The sequence below is a fragment of the Salmo trutta genome, chromosome 2 (genome assembly GCF_901001165.1).
Source record: "Salmo trutta chromosome 2, fSalTru1.1, whole genome shotgun sequence".
NCBI lineage: Eukaryota > Metazoa > Chordata > Actinopteri > Salmoniformes > Salmonidae > Salmo > Salmo trutta.
In genome coordinates, this window is record NC_042958.1 from 39,134,191 (window position 1) to 39,150,564 (window position 16,374).

Sequence of the window (16,374 nt, forward strand, 5' to 3'; positions counted from 1 at the left end):
GATTCAACCCCAAAAACCAGGGAGGTTTTCTAATGCCTTACAAAGAAGGGCACCTACTGGTAGATGGGTAAAAAAATACAAAAATAAATACATTGAATATCCCTTTGAGCATGGTGAAGTTATTAATTACACTTTGGATGGTGTATCAATACACCCAGTCACTACAAAGATACAGGCCTCCTTCTTAACTCAGTTGCCGGAGAGGAAGGAAACCGCTCAGGGATTTCACCATGAGGCCAATGGTGACTTTAAAACAGTTACAGAGTTTAATAGCTGTGATAAGAGAGAACTGAGGATGGATCAACAACATTGTAGTTACTCCACAATACTAATCTAAAGGACAATGTACAGTATAAAGAATTTTCAAAACATGCATTATGTTTGCAATAAGGCACTAAATTAAAACTACTAAAAAGCTGGAAAAATAAATTAACTTTATGTCCTGAATACAAAGCGTTATGTTTGGGGCAAATCCAACACATCACTGAGTATCACTCTGCATATTTTGAAGCATGGTGGTGGCTGCATCATGTTATGGGTATGCTTTTCATCGGCAAGGACTGGGTAGTTCTTTAGGATAGAAAATAAACAGAATGGAGATAAGCACAGGCAAAATCCTAGAGGAAAACCTGCTTGTCTGCTTTCCACCAGACACTGGGAGACAATTCACCTTTCAGCAGGACAATAACCTAAAAAACAAGGCCAAACATAAACTGAGTGTACAAAACATTAGGAATACCTGCTCTTTCCATGAAACTGACCATGTGAATGGCAAGATAGTTATGATCCCTTATTGATGGTCACTTATTAAATCAAATTCAATCAGTGTAGATGAAGGGGAGGAGAAAGGTTAAAGAAGGATCTTTTTTAAAACCTTGAGACAAGGATTGTGTATGTGTGCCATTCAGATGGTGAATGGGCAAGACAAAAAATGTAAGTGCCTTTGGTATGGTAGTAGGTGCCAGGCGCACCAGTTTGTGTTACGAACGGCAACACTGCTGGGTTTTTCACACTCAACGGTTTCCCGTGTGTATCAAGAATGGTCCACAACCCAAAGGACATCCAGCCAACTTGACACAACTGTGTGAAGCATTGGAGTCAACATGGGCCATCATCCCTGTGGAACGCTTTCAACACCTGGTAGAGTCCATGCCCTGACGAACTGAGGCTCTTCTGAGGGCAAAAGGGGGGGCTAATCAATATTAAGAAGGTGTTCCTAATGTTTTGTCCACTCAAGAGTACACTGAAGTTGCCTACCAAGAAGACACTGAATGTTCCTTAGTGGCTGATTTACAGTTTTGACTTAAATCGCCTTGAAAATCTATGGCAAGACATAAAAATGTCTGTCTAGGAATGATCTACAACCAACTTTACAGAGCTTGAAGAATTTGTTTTAATAATGTGCAAATATTGTTCAATCCAGGTGTGGAAAGCTCTTAGAGACTTACCCAGAAAGACTGACAGCTGTAATCGATGCCAAAGGTGATTGTAACATTATTGACTTAGGGGTGTGAATACAGTATTTCATTTTCAATAAATGTGCAAAAATGTCTAAAACCATAATTTAACTTTGTCATTATGGGGTATTGTGTGTAGATGGGTGAGACAAATCTATTCAATCCATTTTGAATTCAGGCTGTAACAACAAAATGTGGAATAAATCAAGGGGTATGAATACTTTCTGAAGGCACTGCCGATTCAAATGAATTTGATATATCGCCCAGTCCTAACAGTGTCTGGCCAAGTATGGATGGATCTTTCTGACAGCAGGATTCTATAACAGCAGGCCTGTTCCAGCCTGGCAGAGAGAACATCAATCAGCCTCTCAGTCAGTCATTCATAGTAAAGGTCAATTTAACATGGTGAAGCATGTAAGACAGCTAACTGAGCTGTTTACTCTCGGTGTGATGCATATGAGCCAATTAAAACACTATGAAGGACGCTAGATACATCAAACTATCGGCAGCTCACAGAAAACTGATGACGGCTGGAAACAGGAGTTTGTTAAAGTGTTTCATTGGTCATACAGCAGATAGGGTGGGGCGACAACCTCTGGGGCGCGCGCGCACAACCTCTGGGGCGAGCGCGCACAGCCTCTGGGGCGAGCGCGCACAGCCTCTGGGGCGAGCGCGCACAGCCTCTGGGGCGAGCGCGCACAGCCTCTGGGGCGAGCGCGCACAGCCTCTGGGGCGAGCGCGCACAGCCTCTGGGGCGAGCGCGCACAGCCTCTGGGGCGAGCGCACACAGCCTCTGGGGAACACACAGCCTCTGGGGAACACACAGCCTCTGGGGAACACACAGCCTCTGGGGAACACACAGCCTCTGGGGAACACACAGCCTCTGGGGAACACACAGCCTCTGGGGAACACACAGCCTCTGGGGAACACACAGCCTCTGGGGAACACACAGCCTCTGGGGAACACACAACCTCTGGGGAACACACAACCTCTGGGGAACACACAACCTCTGGGGAACACACAACCTCTGGGGAACACACAACCTCTGGAGAACCCAAATCAAATCAAATTGTATTGGTCACATACACATGGTTAGCAGATGTTAATGCAAGTGTAGCGAAATGCTTGTGCTTCTAGTTCCGACAGTGCAGTAATATCTAACAAGTAATCTAACAATTCCACAACAACTACCTTGTACACACAAGTGTAAAGGAATGAATACGAATATGTACATACAAAGATATAAATGAGTGATGGCCAAACGGCGTAGGCAAGATGCAGTAGATGGTATAGAGTACAGTATATACATATGAGTAATGTAGGGAATGAAAACATTATATGAAGTGGCATTGTTTAAAGTAGCTAGTGATACATTTATTACATCAATTTTTCATTATTAAAGTGGCTAGAGTTGAGTCAGTATGAGTGGCTGCTGACAACAATGTTAGTGATGGCTGATTTAACAGTCTGTTGGCCTTGAGGTAGAAGCTGTTTTTCAGTCTCTCGGTCTTCTCCAGAGGTTGCTTACCGCCCCAATAGGTCCACAGATGACGCAATCGCAATCACACTGCCCTAACCCATCTGGACAAGAGGAATACCTATGTAAGAATGCTGTTCATCGATTACAGCTCAGCATTTAACACCATAGTACCCTCCAAACTCGTCATCAAGCTCGAGACCCTGTGTCTCAACCCCGCCCTGTGCAACTGGGTCCTGGACTTCCTGACGGGCCACCCCCAGGTGGTGAGGGTAGGTAACAACATCTCCACCCCGCTGATCCTCAACCCTGGGGCCCCACAAGGGTGCGTTCTCAGCCCTCTCCTGTACTCCCTGTTCACCCATGACTGCATGGCCATGCACGCCTCCAACTCAATCATTAAGTTTGCAGACGACACAACAGTGGTAGGCTTGATTACCAACAACGACGAGACGGCCTACAGGGAGGAGGTGAGGGCCCTCGGAGTGTGGTGTCAGGAAAATAACCTCTCACTCAACGTCAACAAAACAAAGGAGATGATCGTGGACTTCAGAACACAGCAGTGGGAGCAGCCCCCTATCCACATCAATGGGACAGCAGTGGAGAAGGTTGGAAAGTTTTAAGTTCCTCTGCGTACACCCTCACGGACAAATTGAAATGGTTCACCCACACAGACAGTGTGGTGAAGAAGGCGCAACAGCGCCTCTTCAACCTTAGGAGAATGAAGAAATTTGCTTTGTCACCTAAAACCCTCACAAACTTTACAGATGCACAATTGAGAGCATCCTGTCGGGCTCTGTATCACCACCTGGTACGGCAGCTGCTCCGGCCACAACCGCAAGGCTCTCCAGAGGGTGGTGTGGTCTGCCCATCGCATCACCGGGGGCAAACTACCTGCCCTCCAGGACACCTACACCACCCGATGTCACAGGAAGGCTAAAATGATCATCAAGGACATCAACCACCCGAGCCACTGCCTGTTCACCCCGCTATCATCCAGAAGGCGACGTCAGTACAGGTGCATCAAAGCTGGAACCGAGAGACTGAAAAACAGCTTCTATCTCAAGGCCATCAGACTGTTAAACAGCCATCACTAACACAGAGAGGCTGCTGCCTGCATAGACTCAAAATCATTGGCCACTTTAATAAATGGACCACTAGTCACTTTAATAATGCTACTTTAGTAATGTTTACATACCCTACATTACTCATCTCATATGTATATACTGTACTCTATACCATCTATACTGTACTCTATACCATCTATTGCATCTTGCCTATGCCGTTCGGCCATCGCTCATCCATATATTTATATGTACATATTCTTATTCCATTCCCTTACTTAGATTTGTGTGTATAAGGTAGATATGGAATTGTTAGATTACTTGTTAGATATTACTGCACTGTCGGAACTAGAAGCACAAGCATTTCGCTACACTCACATTAACATCTGCTAACCATGTGTATGTGACCAATAAAATTATGATTTGAGATAGGCCTAGTGCACGGTTCTGTCTGTCTGGTGGCTGACCTGCCTATACTGTGCCCCTCCCGTCTCTCTCCATCCCTAGCTAGCGCACATGAGTGTTTGTATTCTCGGAAGTACGGCAACTAATCAGTCTCCTCCGTTGCAAAAATACTTAATCCTAGGAGTCGATTCCTAGAGGAAGGTGTGTTTTCTTTCCACTAACTGTCTTGGTAAGTCACGGTATTTATAACGTAATGGGAGCTTGAGGCAGTATCGTGTAATGGGAGCTTGAGGCAGTAGCGTGTAAATGGGAGCTTGAGGCAGTATTGTGTAAATGGGAGCTTGAGGCAGTATTGTGTAAATGGGAGCTATAACGTAATAAGAGCTTGAGGCAGTATCGTGTAATGGGAGCTTGAGACAGTATCGTGTAAATGGGAGCTTGAGGCAGTATCGTGTAAATGGGAGCTTGAGGCAGTATCGTGTAAATGGGAGCTTGAGGCAGTATCGTGTAAATGGGATCTTGAGGCATTTCTATCCTGTTCTATTGATTTTCATATCAACTTTATTTTGTTGTCCAGAAGCCCAAAGGCACAATCCTAGTTCATATTGGCAACCCATCCTAGTTGTTGCTTTTAGGTTCCCAGTCTTTCAACTTTTGAGGTTTTCAGCTCTGGCACATATGGGACACTCAGGTGTACTGTTTACAACTGGCTTTTCCAGAAACACCCAGGTGTACCGTTTACAACTGGCTTTTCCAGAAACACCCAGGTGTACTGTTTACAACTGGCTTTTCCAGAAACACCCAGGTGTACTGTTTACAACTGGCTTTTCCAGAAACACTCAGGTGTACTGTTCACAACTGGCTTTTCCAGAAACACCCAGGTGTACTGTTCACAACTGGCTTTTCCAGAAACACTCAGGTGTACTGTTTACAACTGTCTTTTCCAGAAACACCCAGGTGTACTGTTTACAACTGTCTTTTCCAGAAACACCCAGGTGCACTGTTCACAACTGTCTTTTCCAGAAACACCCAGGTGTACTGTTCACAACTGGCTTTTCCAGAAACACCCAGGTGTACTGTTCACAACTGGCCTTTCCAGAAACACCCAGGTGTACTGTTCACAACTGGCTTTTCCAGAAACACCCAGGTGTACTGTTTACAACTGGCTTTTCCAGAAACACTCAGGTGTACTGTTTACAACTGGCTTTTCCAGAAACACCCAGGTGTACTGTTCACAACTGGCCTTTCCAGAAACACCCAGGTGTACTGTTCACAACTGGCTTTTCCAGAAACACCCAGGTGTACTGTTCACAACTGGCCTTTCCAGAAACACCCAGGTGTACTGTTCACAACTGGCCTTTCCAGAAACACCCAGGTGTACTGTTCACAACTGGCTTTTCCAGAAACACTCAGGTGTACTGTTTACAACTGGCTTTTCCAGAAACACCCAGGTGTACTGTTTACAACTGGCCTTTCCAGAAACACCCAGGTGCACTGTTTACAACTGGCCTTTCCAGAAACACCCAGGTGTACTGTTTACAACTGGCTTTTCCAGAAACACCCAGGTGTACTGTTTACAACTGGCCTTTCAAGAAACACCCAGGTGTACTGTTTACAACTGTCTTTTCCAGAAACACCCAGGTGTACTGTTTACAACTGTCTTTTCCAGAAACACCCAGGTGTACTGTTTACAACTGGCTTTTCCAGAAACACCCAGGTGTACTGTTTCCAACTGGCTTTGATAATTTGACGTGTTTAAAATGAGGTTTTATTATTAGCTGCTTCATTACAGGAACTGCATGTCTAATAATAGGCAACAGCTGTTTGACTGTAAGACGACATGCAACAATACCAGGCCTGTTTCCATTAAGCTCTTCATCAAAAATGTCTGTTCCTTATAATGACGAGTGTATATATGAATCTGTTCCTTGTATGACGAGTGTATATATGAATCTGTTCCTTGTATGACCAGTGTATATATGAATCTGTTCCTTGTATGAAGAGTGTATATATGAATCTGTTCCTTGTATGCATGCAGAGTATTTTCTGTTGGGTTAATGAGGGCCTGTTGGCCAGCAGCAACATCCCTAATATATACACACCAAACAAGTCAAATTATCTGATTGGGCCAGGCCCAGCTCTCAGCATGCCAAGCTGTCACGTTCCTGTCCATCAGAGGATGGCCGGTCCCCAACTTTAGACAAACACACAGACAAACAAAGACACAAGTGAGAACCACAGTGTACTGACAGTACATGGGACCAGCAGGTGATGCCTGTACCAGAAAATCATTAACTGGCTTCAAGACCCATACCAGACTGAAGGTAGCTAGACATTCACCAGACTGGAGGCAGCTAGACAATCACCAGACTGGAGGTAGCTAGACAATCACCAGACTGGAGGTAGCTAGACAATCACCAGACTGAAGGTAGCTAGACATTCACCAGACTGGAGGTAGCTAGACAATCACCAGACTGAAGGTAGCTAGACAATCACCAGACTGGAGGTAGCTAGACAATCACCAGACTGGAGGTAGCTAGACAATCACCAGACTGGAGGTAGCTAGACAATCACCAGACTGGAGGTAGCTAGACATTCACCAGACTGGAGGCAGCTAGACAATCACCAGACTGGAGGCAGCTAGACAATCACCAGACTGGAGGTAGCTAGACAATCACCAGACTGGAGGCAGCTAGACAATCACCAGACTGGAGGTAGCTAGACAATCACCAGACTGGAGGTAGCTAGACAATCACCAGACTGGAGGTAGCTAGACAATCACCAGACTGGAGGTAGCTAGACAATCACCAGACTGGAGGCAGCTAGACAATCACCAGACTGAAGGTAGCTAGACAATCACCAGACTGGAGGTAGCTAGACAATCACCAGACTGGAGGCAGCTAGACAATCACCAGACTGGAGGCAGCTAGACAATCACCAGACTGGAGGCAGCTAGACAATCACCAGACTGGAGGTAGCTAGACAATCACCAGACTGGAGGCAGCTAGACAATCACCAGACTGGAGGTAGCTAGACAATCACCAGACTGGAGGTAGCTAGACAATCACCAGACTGGAGGCAGCTAGACATTCACCAGACTGGAGGTAGCTAGACAATCACCAGACTGGAGGCAGCTAGACAATCACCAGACTGGAGGCAGCTAGACAATCACCAGACTGGAGGTAGCTAGACAATCACCAGACTGGAGGCAGCTAGACATTCACCAGACTGGAGGTAGCTAGACAATCACCAGACTGGAGGTAGCTAGACAATCACCAGACTGGAGGTAGCTAGACAATCACCAGACTGGAGGTAGCTAGACAATCACCAGACTGGAGGTAGCTAGACAATCACCAGACTGGACGTAAAAGACAGAGTGTGACTATAGAGCTAGTATAACAGACAGAGAGTGTGACTATAGAGCTAGTATAACAGACAGAGTGACTATAGAGCTAGTATAACAGACAGAGAGTGACTATAGAGCTAGTATAACAGACAGAGAGTGTGACTATAGAGCTAGTATAACAGACAGAGAGTGACTATAGAGCTAGTATAACAGACAGAGAGTGTGACTATAGAGCTAGTATAACAGACAGAGTGTGACTATAGAGCTAGTATAACAGACAGAGAGTGTGACTATAGAGCTAGTATAACAGACAGAGAGTGTGACTATAGAGCTAGTATAACAGACAGAGAGTGTGACTATAGAGCTAGTATAACAGACAGAGTGTGACTATAGAGCTAGTATAACAGACAGAGTGTGACTATAGAGCTAGTATAACAGACAGAGTGACTATAGAGCTAGTATAACAGACAGAGTGTGACTATAGAGCTAGTATAACAGACAGAGAGTGTGACTATAGAGCTAGTATAACAGACAGAGTGACTATAGAGCTAGTATAACAGACAGAGTGTGACTATAGAGCTAGTATAACAGACAGAGTGACTATAGAGCTAGTATAACAGACAGAGTGACTATAGAGCTAGTATAACAGACAGAGTGTGACTATAGAGCTAGTATAACAGACAGAGTGTGACTATAGAGCTAGTATAACAGACAGAGTGTGACTATAGAGCTAGTATAACAGACAGAGTGTGACTATAGAGCTAGTATAACAGACAGAGAGTGTGACTATAGAGCTAGTATAACAGACAGAGAGTGTGACTATAGAGCTAGTATAACAGACAGAGAGTGTGACTATAGAGCTAGTATAACAGACAGAGACTGACTATAGAGCTAGTATAACAGACAGAGAGTGACTATAGAGCTAGTATAACAGACAGAGTGACTATAGAGCTAGTATAACAGACAGAGAGTGACTATAGAGCTAGTATAACAGACAGAGTGACTATAGAGCTAGTATAACAGACAGAGAGTGACTATAGAGCTAGTATAACAGACAGAGTGACTATAGAGCTAGTATAACAGACAGAGTGACTATAGAGCTAGTATAACAGACAGAGTGACTATAGAGCTAGTATAACAGACAGAGTGTGACTATAGGGCTAGTATAACAGACAGAGAGTGACTATAGAGCTAGTATCAGAAAGTGTAATATTAGACATAGAGAGTGACTATAGAGCTAGTACTAGAAAGTATAACAGAGTGACTATACAGCTAGTGTTGCTAGGCTAAGGTCTGTGCAGGTGGAGTCACTCATGCATGCTGCCTGTTTGAGTAGATGAGTTAACCAGAGGCCCAGAGGACCAGTGAGGGGTAACAGAGGGTTAGGGTTCAGGTGTCGCTGTGTGACACAGAGAGGAGGCTCCCTGAGCTCATAAATCAGGACAGAATGTCTTGCCTCTCTACAGCTCAGCAGGCTGTTTACTCTGGAGTAAGTGGAGGTGAGGGGTGTGTGTGTGTGTGTGCGAGCGAGCGAGCGAGAGAGAGAGCGAGAGAGAGAGAGAGAGACACACAGGCTATGTGTTGCTGGCAGATCTCTTTCTCATACACACCCAGGATAAACTGCTGCACTAAATCACTTTATAAATGGGAACTAATTCCAAGTTGCTGTCCTAAAGCACATGTTAAAACAACAGTCAATAGTGAATAAAAAGGACAAATACAGCCCCTAATAGTGAACAAGGACACAATGTCACCGTAGAAATAGTTCAGTGGTTCTGACATCCTCACCCTTACACACGGTGTGTTCCAACCTAATGAACATCCATTTTGCTCTGTTGTTGACCCAGTTTCCCACAGTCTATATTGCTGTAATGTTCATATAGTGAGTTTACTGCTGTAATAATTCCCACATAGGGTTGTAATAGGGTTAGTTAAGGTGAGAGTTTCCCAGACAAACACCTCTAGTCCAGTCCTATAGCTGACCCTTTGAACACAGTGAGAACACAGCGGGCCCACGACTTAATCCTTTTATTGTGCTTCACTAAAACAATAAATTAATGGCCAACAAATTCCTGCAGGTAAAGTAAATATCATAAAGAGCGAATAAATACAACAGAATGTTTTAAATAAATATCATTCAGCGTTCTGGTCTGGCTCAGACTGAAAGGTAAACAACAGTGGTATAGAAGAGTCGTCATAAATTTACACAGTGTTTCTTAGCCACGCTCCTACGCACAAACACACTCGCACATAAATCTGACAGTGTTTCCTTGCCACGCTTCCTAGGATCCGGAAGTGTTATAAAGAACACAAGCAAGGTGTCTGCTGGGTAATTTGCAGGCGTTTGTCTATTTAATTTAGACAGAAACAAATAAGTCTTGAGCTGGTTAAAGCTAGGGTTAAAGCTAGGGTTAAAGCTAGGGTTAATAGCTGCCTAATGACTCTGAAAGTAGTTAAGCTCCAGGAAAATAAACACAAAACACAGAGCACATTTGCTTATAGACGTTCCACAGACATACAGGTAGGTAGCCTAGTGGTTAAGAGAGTTGGGCCAGGAACCCAAAGGTCGCTGGTTCAAATCCCAGAGCCGGCAAGGTGGAAAAATCTGCCATTCTGCAGAAAATGCAGAAGACACATTTGGGTTGAATGCATTCAGTTGTTCAACTGACTAAGGATCCCCTTTCTGGCACTAACACTTGTAACTAGCTCTGATTTATCTGCTTTCCTGGTAATGACTGATATGTGGTTGTCTATCCTAGCTTGGTTAACGGACTGTATGTCACTCTGGATAACAGATAACAGCTAAATGATCAACATGTAATACATCTCAAAGAACAAGATAGCCTTGTGGATTTCAATAAACACACAATGTCCTGTGTTACAATAAAGATGGACACACCTCCGACTCGGCACACTTCTCCTCTGTTTAAATACGAGGGAAAGTAAATAAGCTGCTGTTTTGACTAGGTCCTCAGTCTGTGTGTGGGTCTTAAGTGTGTTAGTGCAGTGGTTCCCCAACCTGAGGGCGCGCGAGTGGTCGGGGGGGAGGGGGCGCGCGAGTGGTCGGGGGGGAGGGGGCATGCGAGTGGTTGGGGGGCCGCGCTAGTCGGCGGGGGGGGGGGGGGGTCTGGGGGGAGGGGCGCGCTAGTGTCTTAGTGTAAACAACAACAGCCCAGCCTAATATGAACCTGTGTTTGGGTCTGGTGTCTTAGTGTAAACAACAACAGCCCAGCCTAATATGAACCTGTGTGTGGGTCTGGTGTCTTAGTGTAACTAAACAGACAATCTTTGGGTGACCTCCTTGCTCAGAGTTCATCAGGGATCAGCTGTGGGTGACCACGTTGTCTTGTAGGGATCAGACTCATTTTACAGTATCAGGAAACAACACCCATATAGACAGACAGACAGACACCCAGCCAGGGAGGCAGACAGACACCCAGCCAGGGAGGCAGACAGACAGACACCCAGCCAGGGAGGCAGACAGACAGATACCCAGCCAGGGAGGCAGACAGACAGACACCCAGCCAGGGAGGCAGACAGACAGACACCCAGCCAGGGAGGCAGACAGACAGACACCCAGCCAGGGAGGCAGACAGACAGACACCCAGCCAGGGAGGCAGACAGACAGACACCCAGCCAGGGAGGCAGACAGACAGACACCCAGCCAGGGAGGCAGACAGACAGCTGTGTGGATATGTGAAGGTGTGTGTGGATATGTGAAGGTGTGTGTGGATATGTGTAGGTGTGTGTGGATATGTGTAGGTGTGTGTGTGGATAAATGTAGGTGTGAGTAGATACAATGGTAGGCTGTAGATAGATATATAGATAAAGGGATCCTGCCAAATGGACCAGGTCATCAGCCCATCTGCCTGTCTGTCTGAGATGAGAGGTGTTGTATTTACTCCCCTGGTCAGACAACAGACTATCACCAAGACGCTCGTTTTCCCTATCTTACCCACACCATGAGCCAATCCCTATCTGCTGCCTGCAGACAGGAAATCATGACTCCTGTAAGACTATCCTCCTAGCCAAATCCCAGGGACCAACTAAACGCAGTCGTTACATGACTAATAACACCACAGTCGTTACATGACTAATAACACCACAGTCGTTACATGACTAATAACACCAGTCGTTACATGACTAATAACACCACAGTCGTTACATAACACCACAGTCGTCACATGACTAATAACACCACAGTCGTCACATGACTAATAACACCACAGTCGTCACATGACTAATAACACCACAGTCGTCACATGACTAATAACACCACAGTCGTCACATGACTAATAACACCAGTCGTCACATGACTAATAACACCACAGTCGTCACATGACTAATAACACCACAGTCGTCACATGACTAATAACACCACAGTCGTCACATGACTAATAACACCACAGTCGTCACATGACTAATAACACCACAGTCGTCACATGACTAATAACACCACAGTCGTCACATGACTAATAACACCACAGTCGTCACATGACTAATAACACCACAGTCGTCACATGACTAATAACACCAGTCGTCACATGACTAATAACACCACGGTCGTCACATGACTAATAACACCACAGTCGTCACATGACTAATAACACCACGGTCGTTACATGACTAATAACACCACAGTCGTTACATGACTAATAACACCACAGTCGTTACATAACCCCATAGTCGTTACATGACTAATAACACCACAGTCGTTACATGACTAATAACACCACAGTCATTACATGACTAATAACACCACAGTCATTACATGACTAATAACACCACAGTCGTTACATGACTAATAACACCAGTCGTTACATGACTAATAACACCAGTCGTTACATGACTAATAACACCAGTCGTTACATGACTAATAACACCAGTCATTACATGACTAATAACACCACAGTCGTTACATGACTAATAACACCAGTCGTTACATGACTAATAACACCAGTCGTTACATGACTAATAACACCAGTCGTTACATGACTAATAACATTGCAATAAAGCAAATCTCTCTGCTTTTATACAGATGTCTTCTTTGACCATTATTTCTTTCACATTTATTCTAATAAAAATATTTGATCAAACACTTTCTCCTGCAGGTGAAAGCTAATGATGTCAGTGTGGAACCCTTCAGCCGGGGCCTTAAAGCAGGGTGAGGCTCTGAGCTGTTATCCCCAGTATCAGGCTGTCTCAGTGGGGTTCAGAGGTGGGCTGGGACTGAGCTGTTATCCCCAGTATCAGGCTGTCTCAGTGAGGTTCAGAGGTGGGCTGAGCAGGGCTGGAAGACATGGGGGCTGGGATTCTGAGCTGTTAAAATGATTTATTTAAAGATATTTATAAATGTGAATATTTGTAGCTACTTTTTAAGTGAATACCTAAGTCAACTTGTGCAACACGTTATGAGACAAAGAAGGTTGTGTTCTTCATTTCACCTGTCACATAATTTTTTTTACATTTTACATTTTAGTCATTTAGCAGACGCTCTTATCCAGAGCGACTTACAGTAGTGAACGCATACATTTCATACATTTAATTTCATGCATTTAAAAAAATATATATATATTTTTTTTTGTAATGTTTCATTTTGAATCTTACTGGTAGACCCATACATGTGGTGTTTGTTCACAAGCACAACAACGAGAGACCAGAGCCTTGTGAGTCAAATAAAAAGGTTCCATTTTCTTTTTAAAGCTAAAAAATAAAGTTGTGCAGCATGTGCCAGCTGATCTAGTTACAAGAGGGAATGCACAACTTGATGTTTGCCAGCTAGATATCTTATAACTATTAAGTTAACTGTCTAAAATGTGCTGAATACTCTGCAGTTGTGCATTTGGTTTGCTAATTTAGTAACTAGTTCACTTTGTTTGGTAACAGCAGAGGATCAAGAGCCACGTTGTCTAATATTTGTTTTGGGCGAGCAGCAAACAGCGAGTAGCATATTTTAGTTACTTGTATAACTTTATGAGCTGGTATGTCTGTCCTGCAAATACTTTAGGTCAGAGACTGTAGAATGTTTTTGCAATGCACTCGTCAGCATTTAGTTAGCATTCTCTAAGGGGTTTTACATGTACTTGTTAGGATTGTTAACCTTCAGATTACAGAGTATGAGTGGGGTTTGAAAACAGTGCCACTTCTGTTCAGTGCCAGTTTTACCGAATAGCCCGGTAAGGCACAAGGTAGGTATGACAGACCGTCCAAGACTACTATGATGTGGACTAAAAACGACTGCCTCTTACCTGGTTCCTCCAAACAGGATGATACGATCTCCCACCAAGCAGCAGCACTGTCTCCTCCTGGGGCACGGACCTTTACCCAGAGGCTCCACCTTCTTCCATGAGAATGCCTCTGGAGGACACACACACACACGAGAAAATATATTGAAACATTCACAATCATGTGAGTAAAATAATGTTTATCCACCACACCATGGCATTTAAGAGGGAGGTGGGTATGAAGAAAACATCTACAACCGTCTTTATACAGCCCAGCTATATTCTAGAATAGGGTTTCCCAAACTCAGTCCTGCCCACTCCCCCCGGTGCACGTTTTGGTTTTGCCCTAGCACTACACAGCTGATTCACATAACCAACTCATCATAAAGCTTAGGTTATTTGAATCAGCTGTGTAGTGCTAAAATCCAAATGTACAGCTCAACATTCAACACCATAGTAGCCTCCAAGCACATCATTAAGCTTGAGTCCCCGGGTCTCAACCCTGCCATGTGCAACTGGGTCCTGGACTTCCTGACGGGTCGCCCCCAGGTGGTGAGGGTAGGAAACAACACCTCCACTTCGCTGATCCTCAACACTGGGGCCCCACAAGGTTGTGTGCTCAGCCCTCTCCTGTACTCCCTGTTCACCCATGACTGCATGGCCATGCACGCCTCCAACTCAATCATCAAGTTTGCAGACGACACAACAGTGGTAGGCTTGATTACCAACAACAACGAGACAGCCTACAGGGAGGTGGTGAGGGCACTCGGAGTGTGGTGTCAGGAAAATAACCTCACACTCAACATCAACAAAACAAAGGAGATGATCGTGGACTTCAGGAAACAGCAGAGGGAGCAGCCCCCTATCCACATCGACGGGACAGTAGTGGAGAAGGTGGAAAGTTTTAAGTTCCTCTGCGTACACATCACGGACAAACTGAAATGGTCCACACACACAGACAGCGTGGTGAAGAAGGCGTAAGGCAGAAGAAATTTGGCTTGTCATCTAACTAGAAGCACAAGCATTTTGCTACACTCGCATTAACATCTGTTAACCATGTATATGTGACAAATACAATTTCATTTGATTTGAAATATATGGAGCACAGTAGGATATCAACTAAATGTATGGAACACAGTAGGATATCAACTAAATGTATGGAACACAGTAGGATATCAACTAAATGTATGGAACACAGTAGGATATCAACTAAATGTATGGAACACAGTAGGATATCAACTAAATGTATGGAACTTAACCGTCTGCTGGTAGATGGAAAGGCTTTCCCAAAAACTACAAAGTAGCTTAACAGGGTTCTCCCCGCCGTCATCAGGGTCCGGAGGGGATTTTGCCCCCCTTTGGACTCAGAGATTTTTGAACACCTGTTCAGTAACTACCATTTCCTGCAATCTAGAGCAAAAACATCCCTTAAATTATGATAAAGAAATTACAAAAGCCATGAACTTATTTTTACATAGTGGTGCAGCCAGGTCATATTGTTGAGGACTTATAGTAAAACAACAAAATTGGATGTTCTAAGCGTGATTTTGAGAGCAAAAACCTGGAAAAAACAGAAGCCTAGAAAAATAAAAAGAGAAAATTGAATTTGGGGGGAAAAAAGTTATTGATTTTATAGGGCTCTATAAAATGCTACTCTGGCAGCAGGTAGCCTAGTGGTTAAGCACATTGGGCCAGTAACCAAAAGGTCGCTGGTTTGAATCCTGAGCATATCTAGGGGAAAATCTGCCTAAGTGCCCTTGAGCAAGGCACTTAACCCTAATTGCTCCTGTAATCGTGTATTGTAATTTGCACTGTACTATGTATTAGACATAGATATTGTGTGTAGTACTGATATCTAGGCTATGTGTGACGTTTTAAATGTATGCATTTCAGTCCTTGACTAATAATGTTCTGTACTATGTATTATGTCATGTGGACCCCAGGAAGAATAGTTGATGCTTTTGCAGGGCTAAATGGGGATCCTAATAAGGACCAATTACCATCTGCTAAATGGGGATCCTAATATGGACCTATTACCATCTGCTAAATGGGGATCCTAATAAGGAGCAATTACCATCTGCTAAATGGGGATCCTAATAAGGACCAATTACCATCTGCTAAATGGGGATCCTAATAAGGAGCAATTACCATCTGCTAAATAGGGATCCTAATAAGGACCAAATCTGCTAAATGGTTGAAAAGTCAGGTCAAGGTAATAGGTAGGTGGCTGTGTTGTATCCCTACTTAGAAGTAGACAACCTCAGGTAGTTAATGTTACATAAACCTGATCTAGTCTCTACTGAACTCTTCAATTCATTCATCTGGTCCCTATATTTAGAACAGACAAAGAGAACGATAGGAGGGAGAGAGGCAACAGCCAGGAGGACAACATTAGTTTATT

General features: G+C 44.2%; 1 protein-coding gene across 4 annotated transcripts in view; it reads right to left on the minus strand.

Moving 5' to 3' along the window:
- The window catches only part of LOC115155187 (kelch domain-containing protein 3), an 86,298-nt gene that overhangs the window by 31,483 nt on the left and 38,441 nt on the right, over nucleotides 1-16,374 (minus strand). For all 4 annotated transcript variants that reach the window (XM_029701880.1, XM_029701877.1, XM_029701879.1 and 1 more), the window contains one exon: nucleotides 13,998-14,106. In XM_029701880.1, the coding sequence (XP_029557740.1) occupies nucleotides 13,998-14,106 (109 nt within the window). The remainder of the gene's footprint in view (nucleotides 1-13,997; nucleotides 14,107-16,374) is intronic.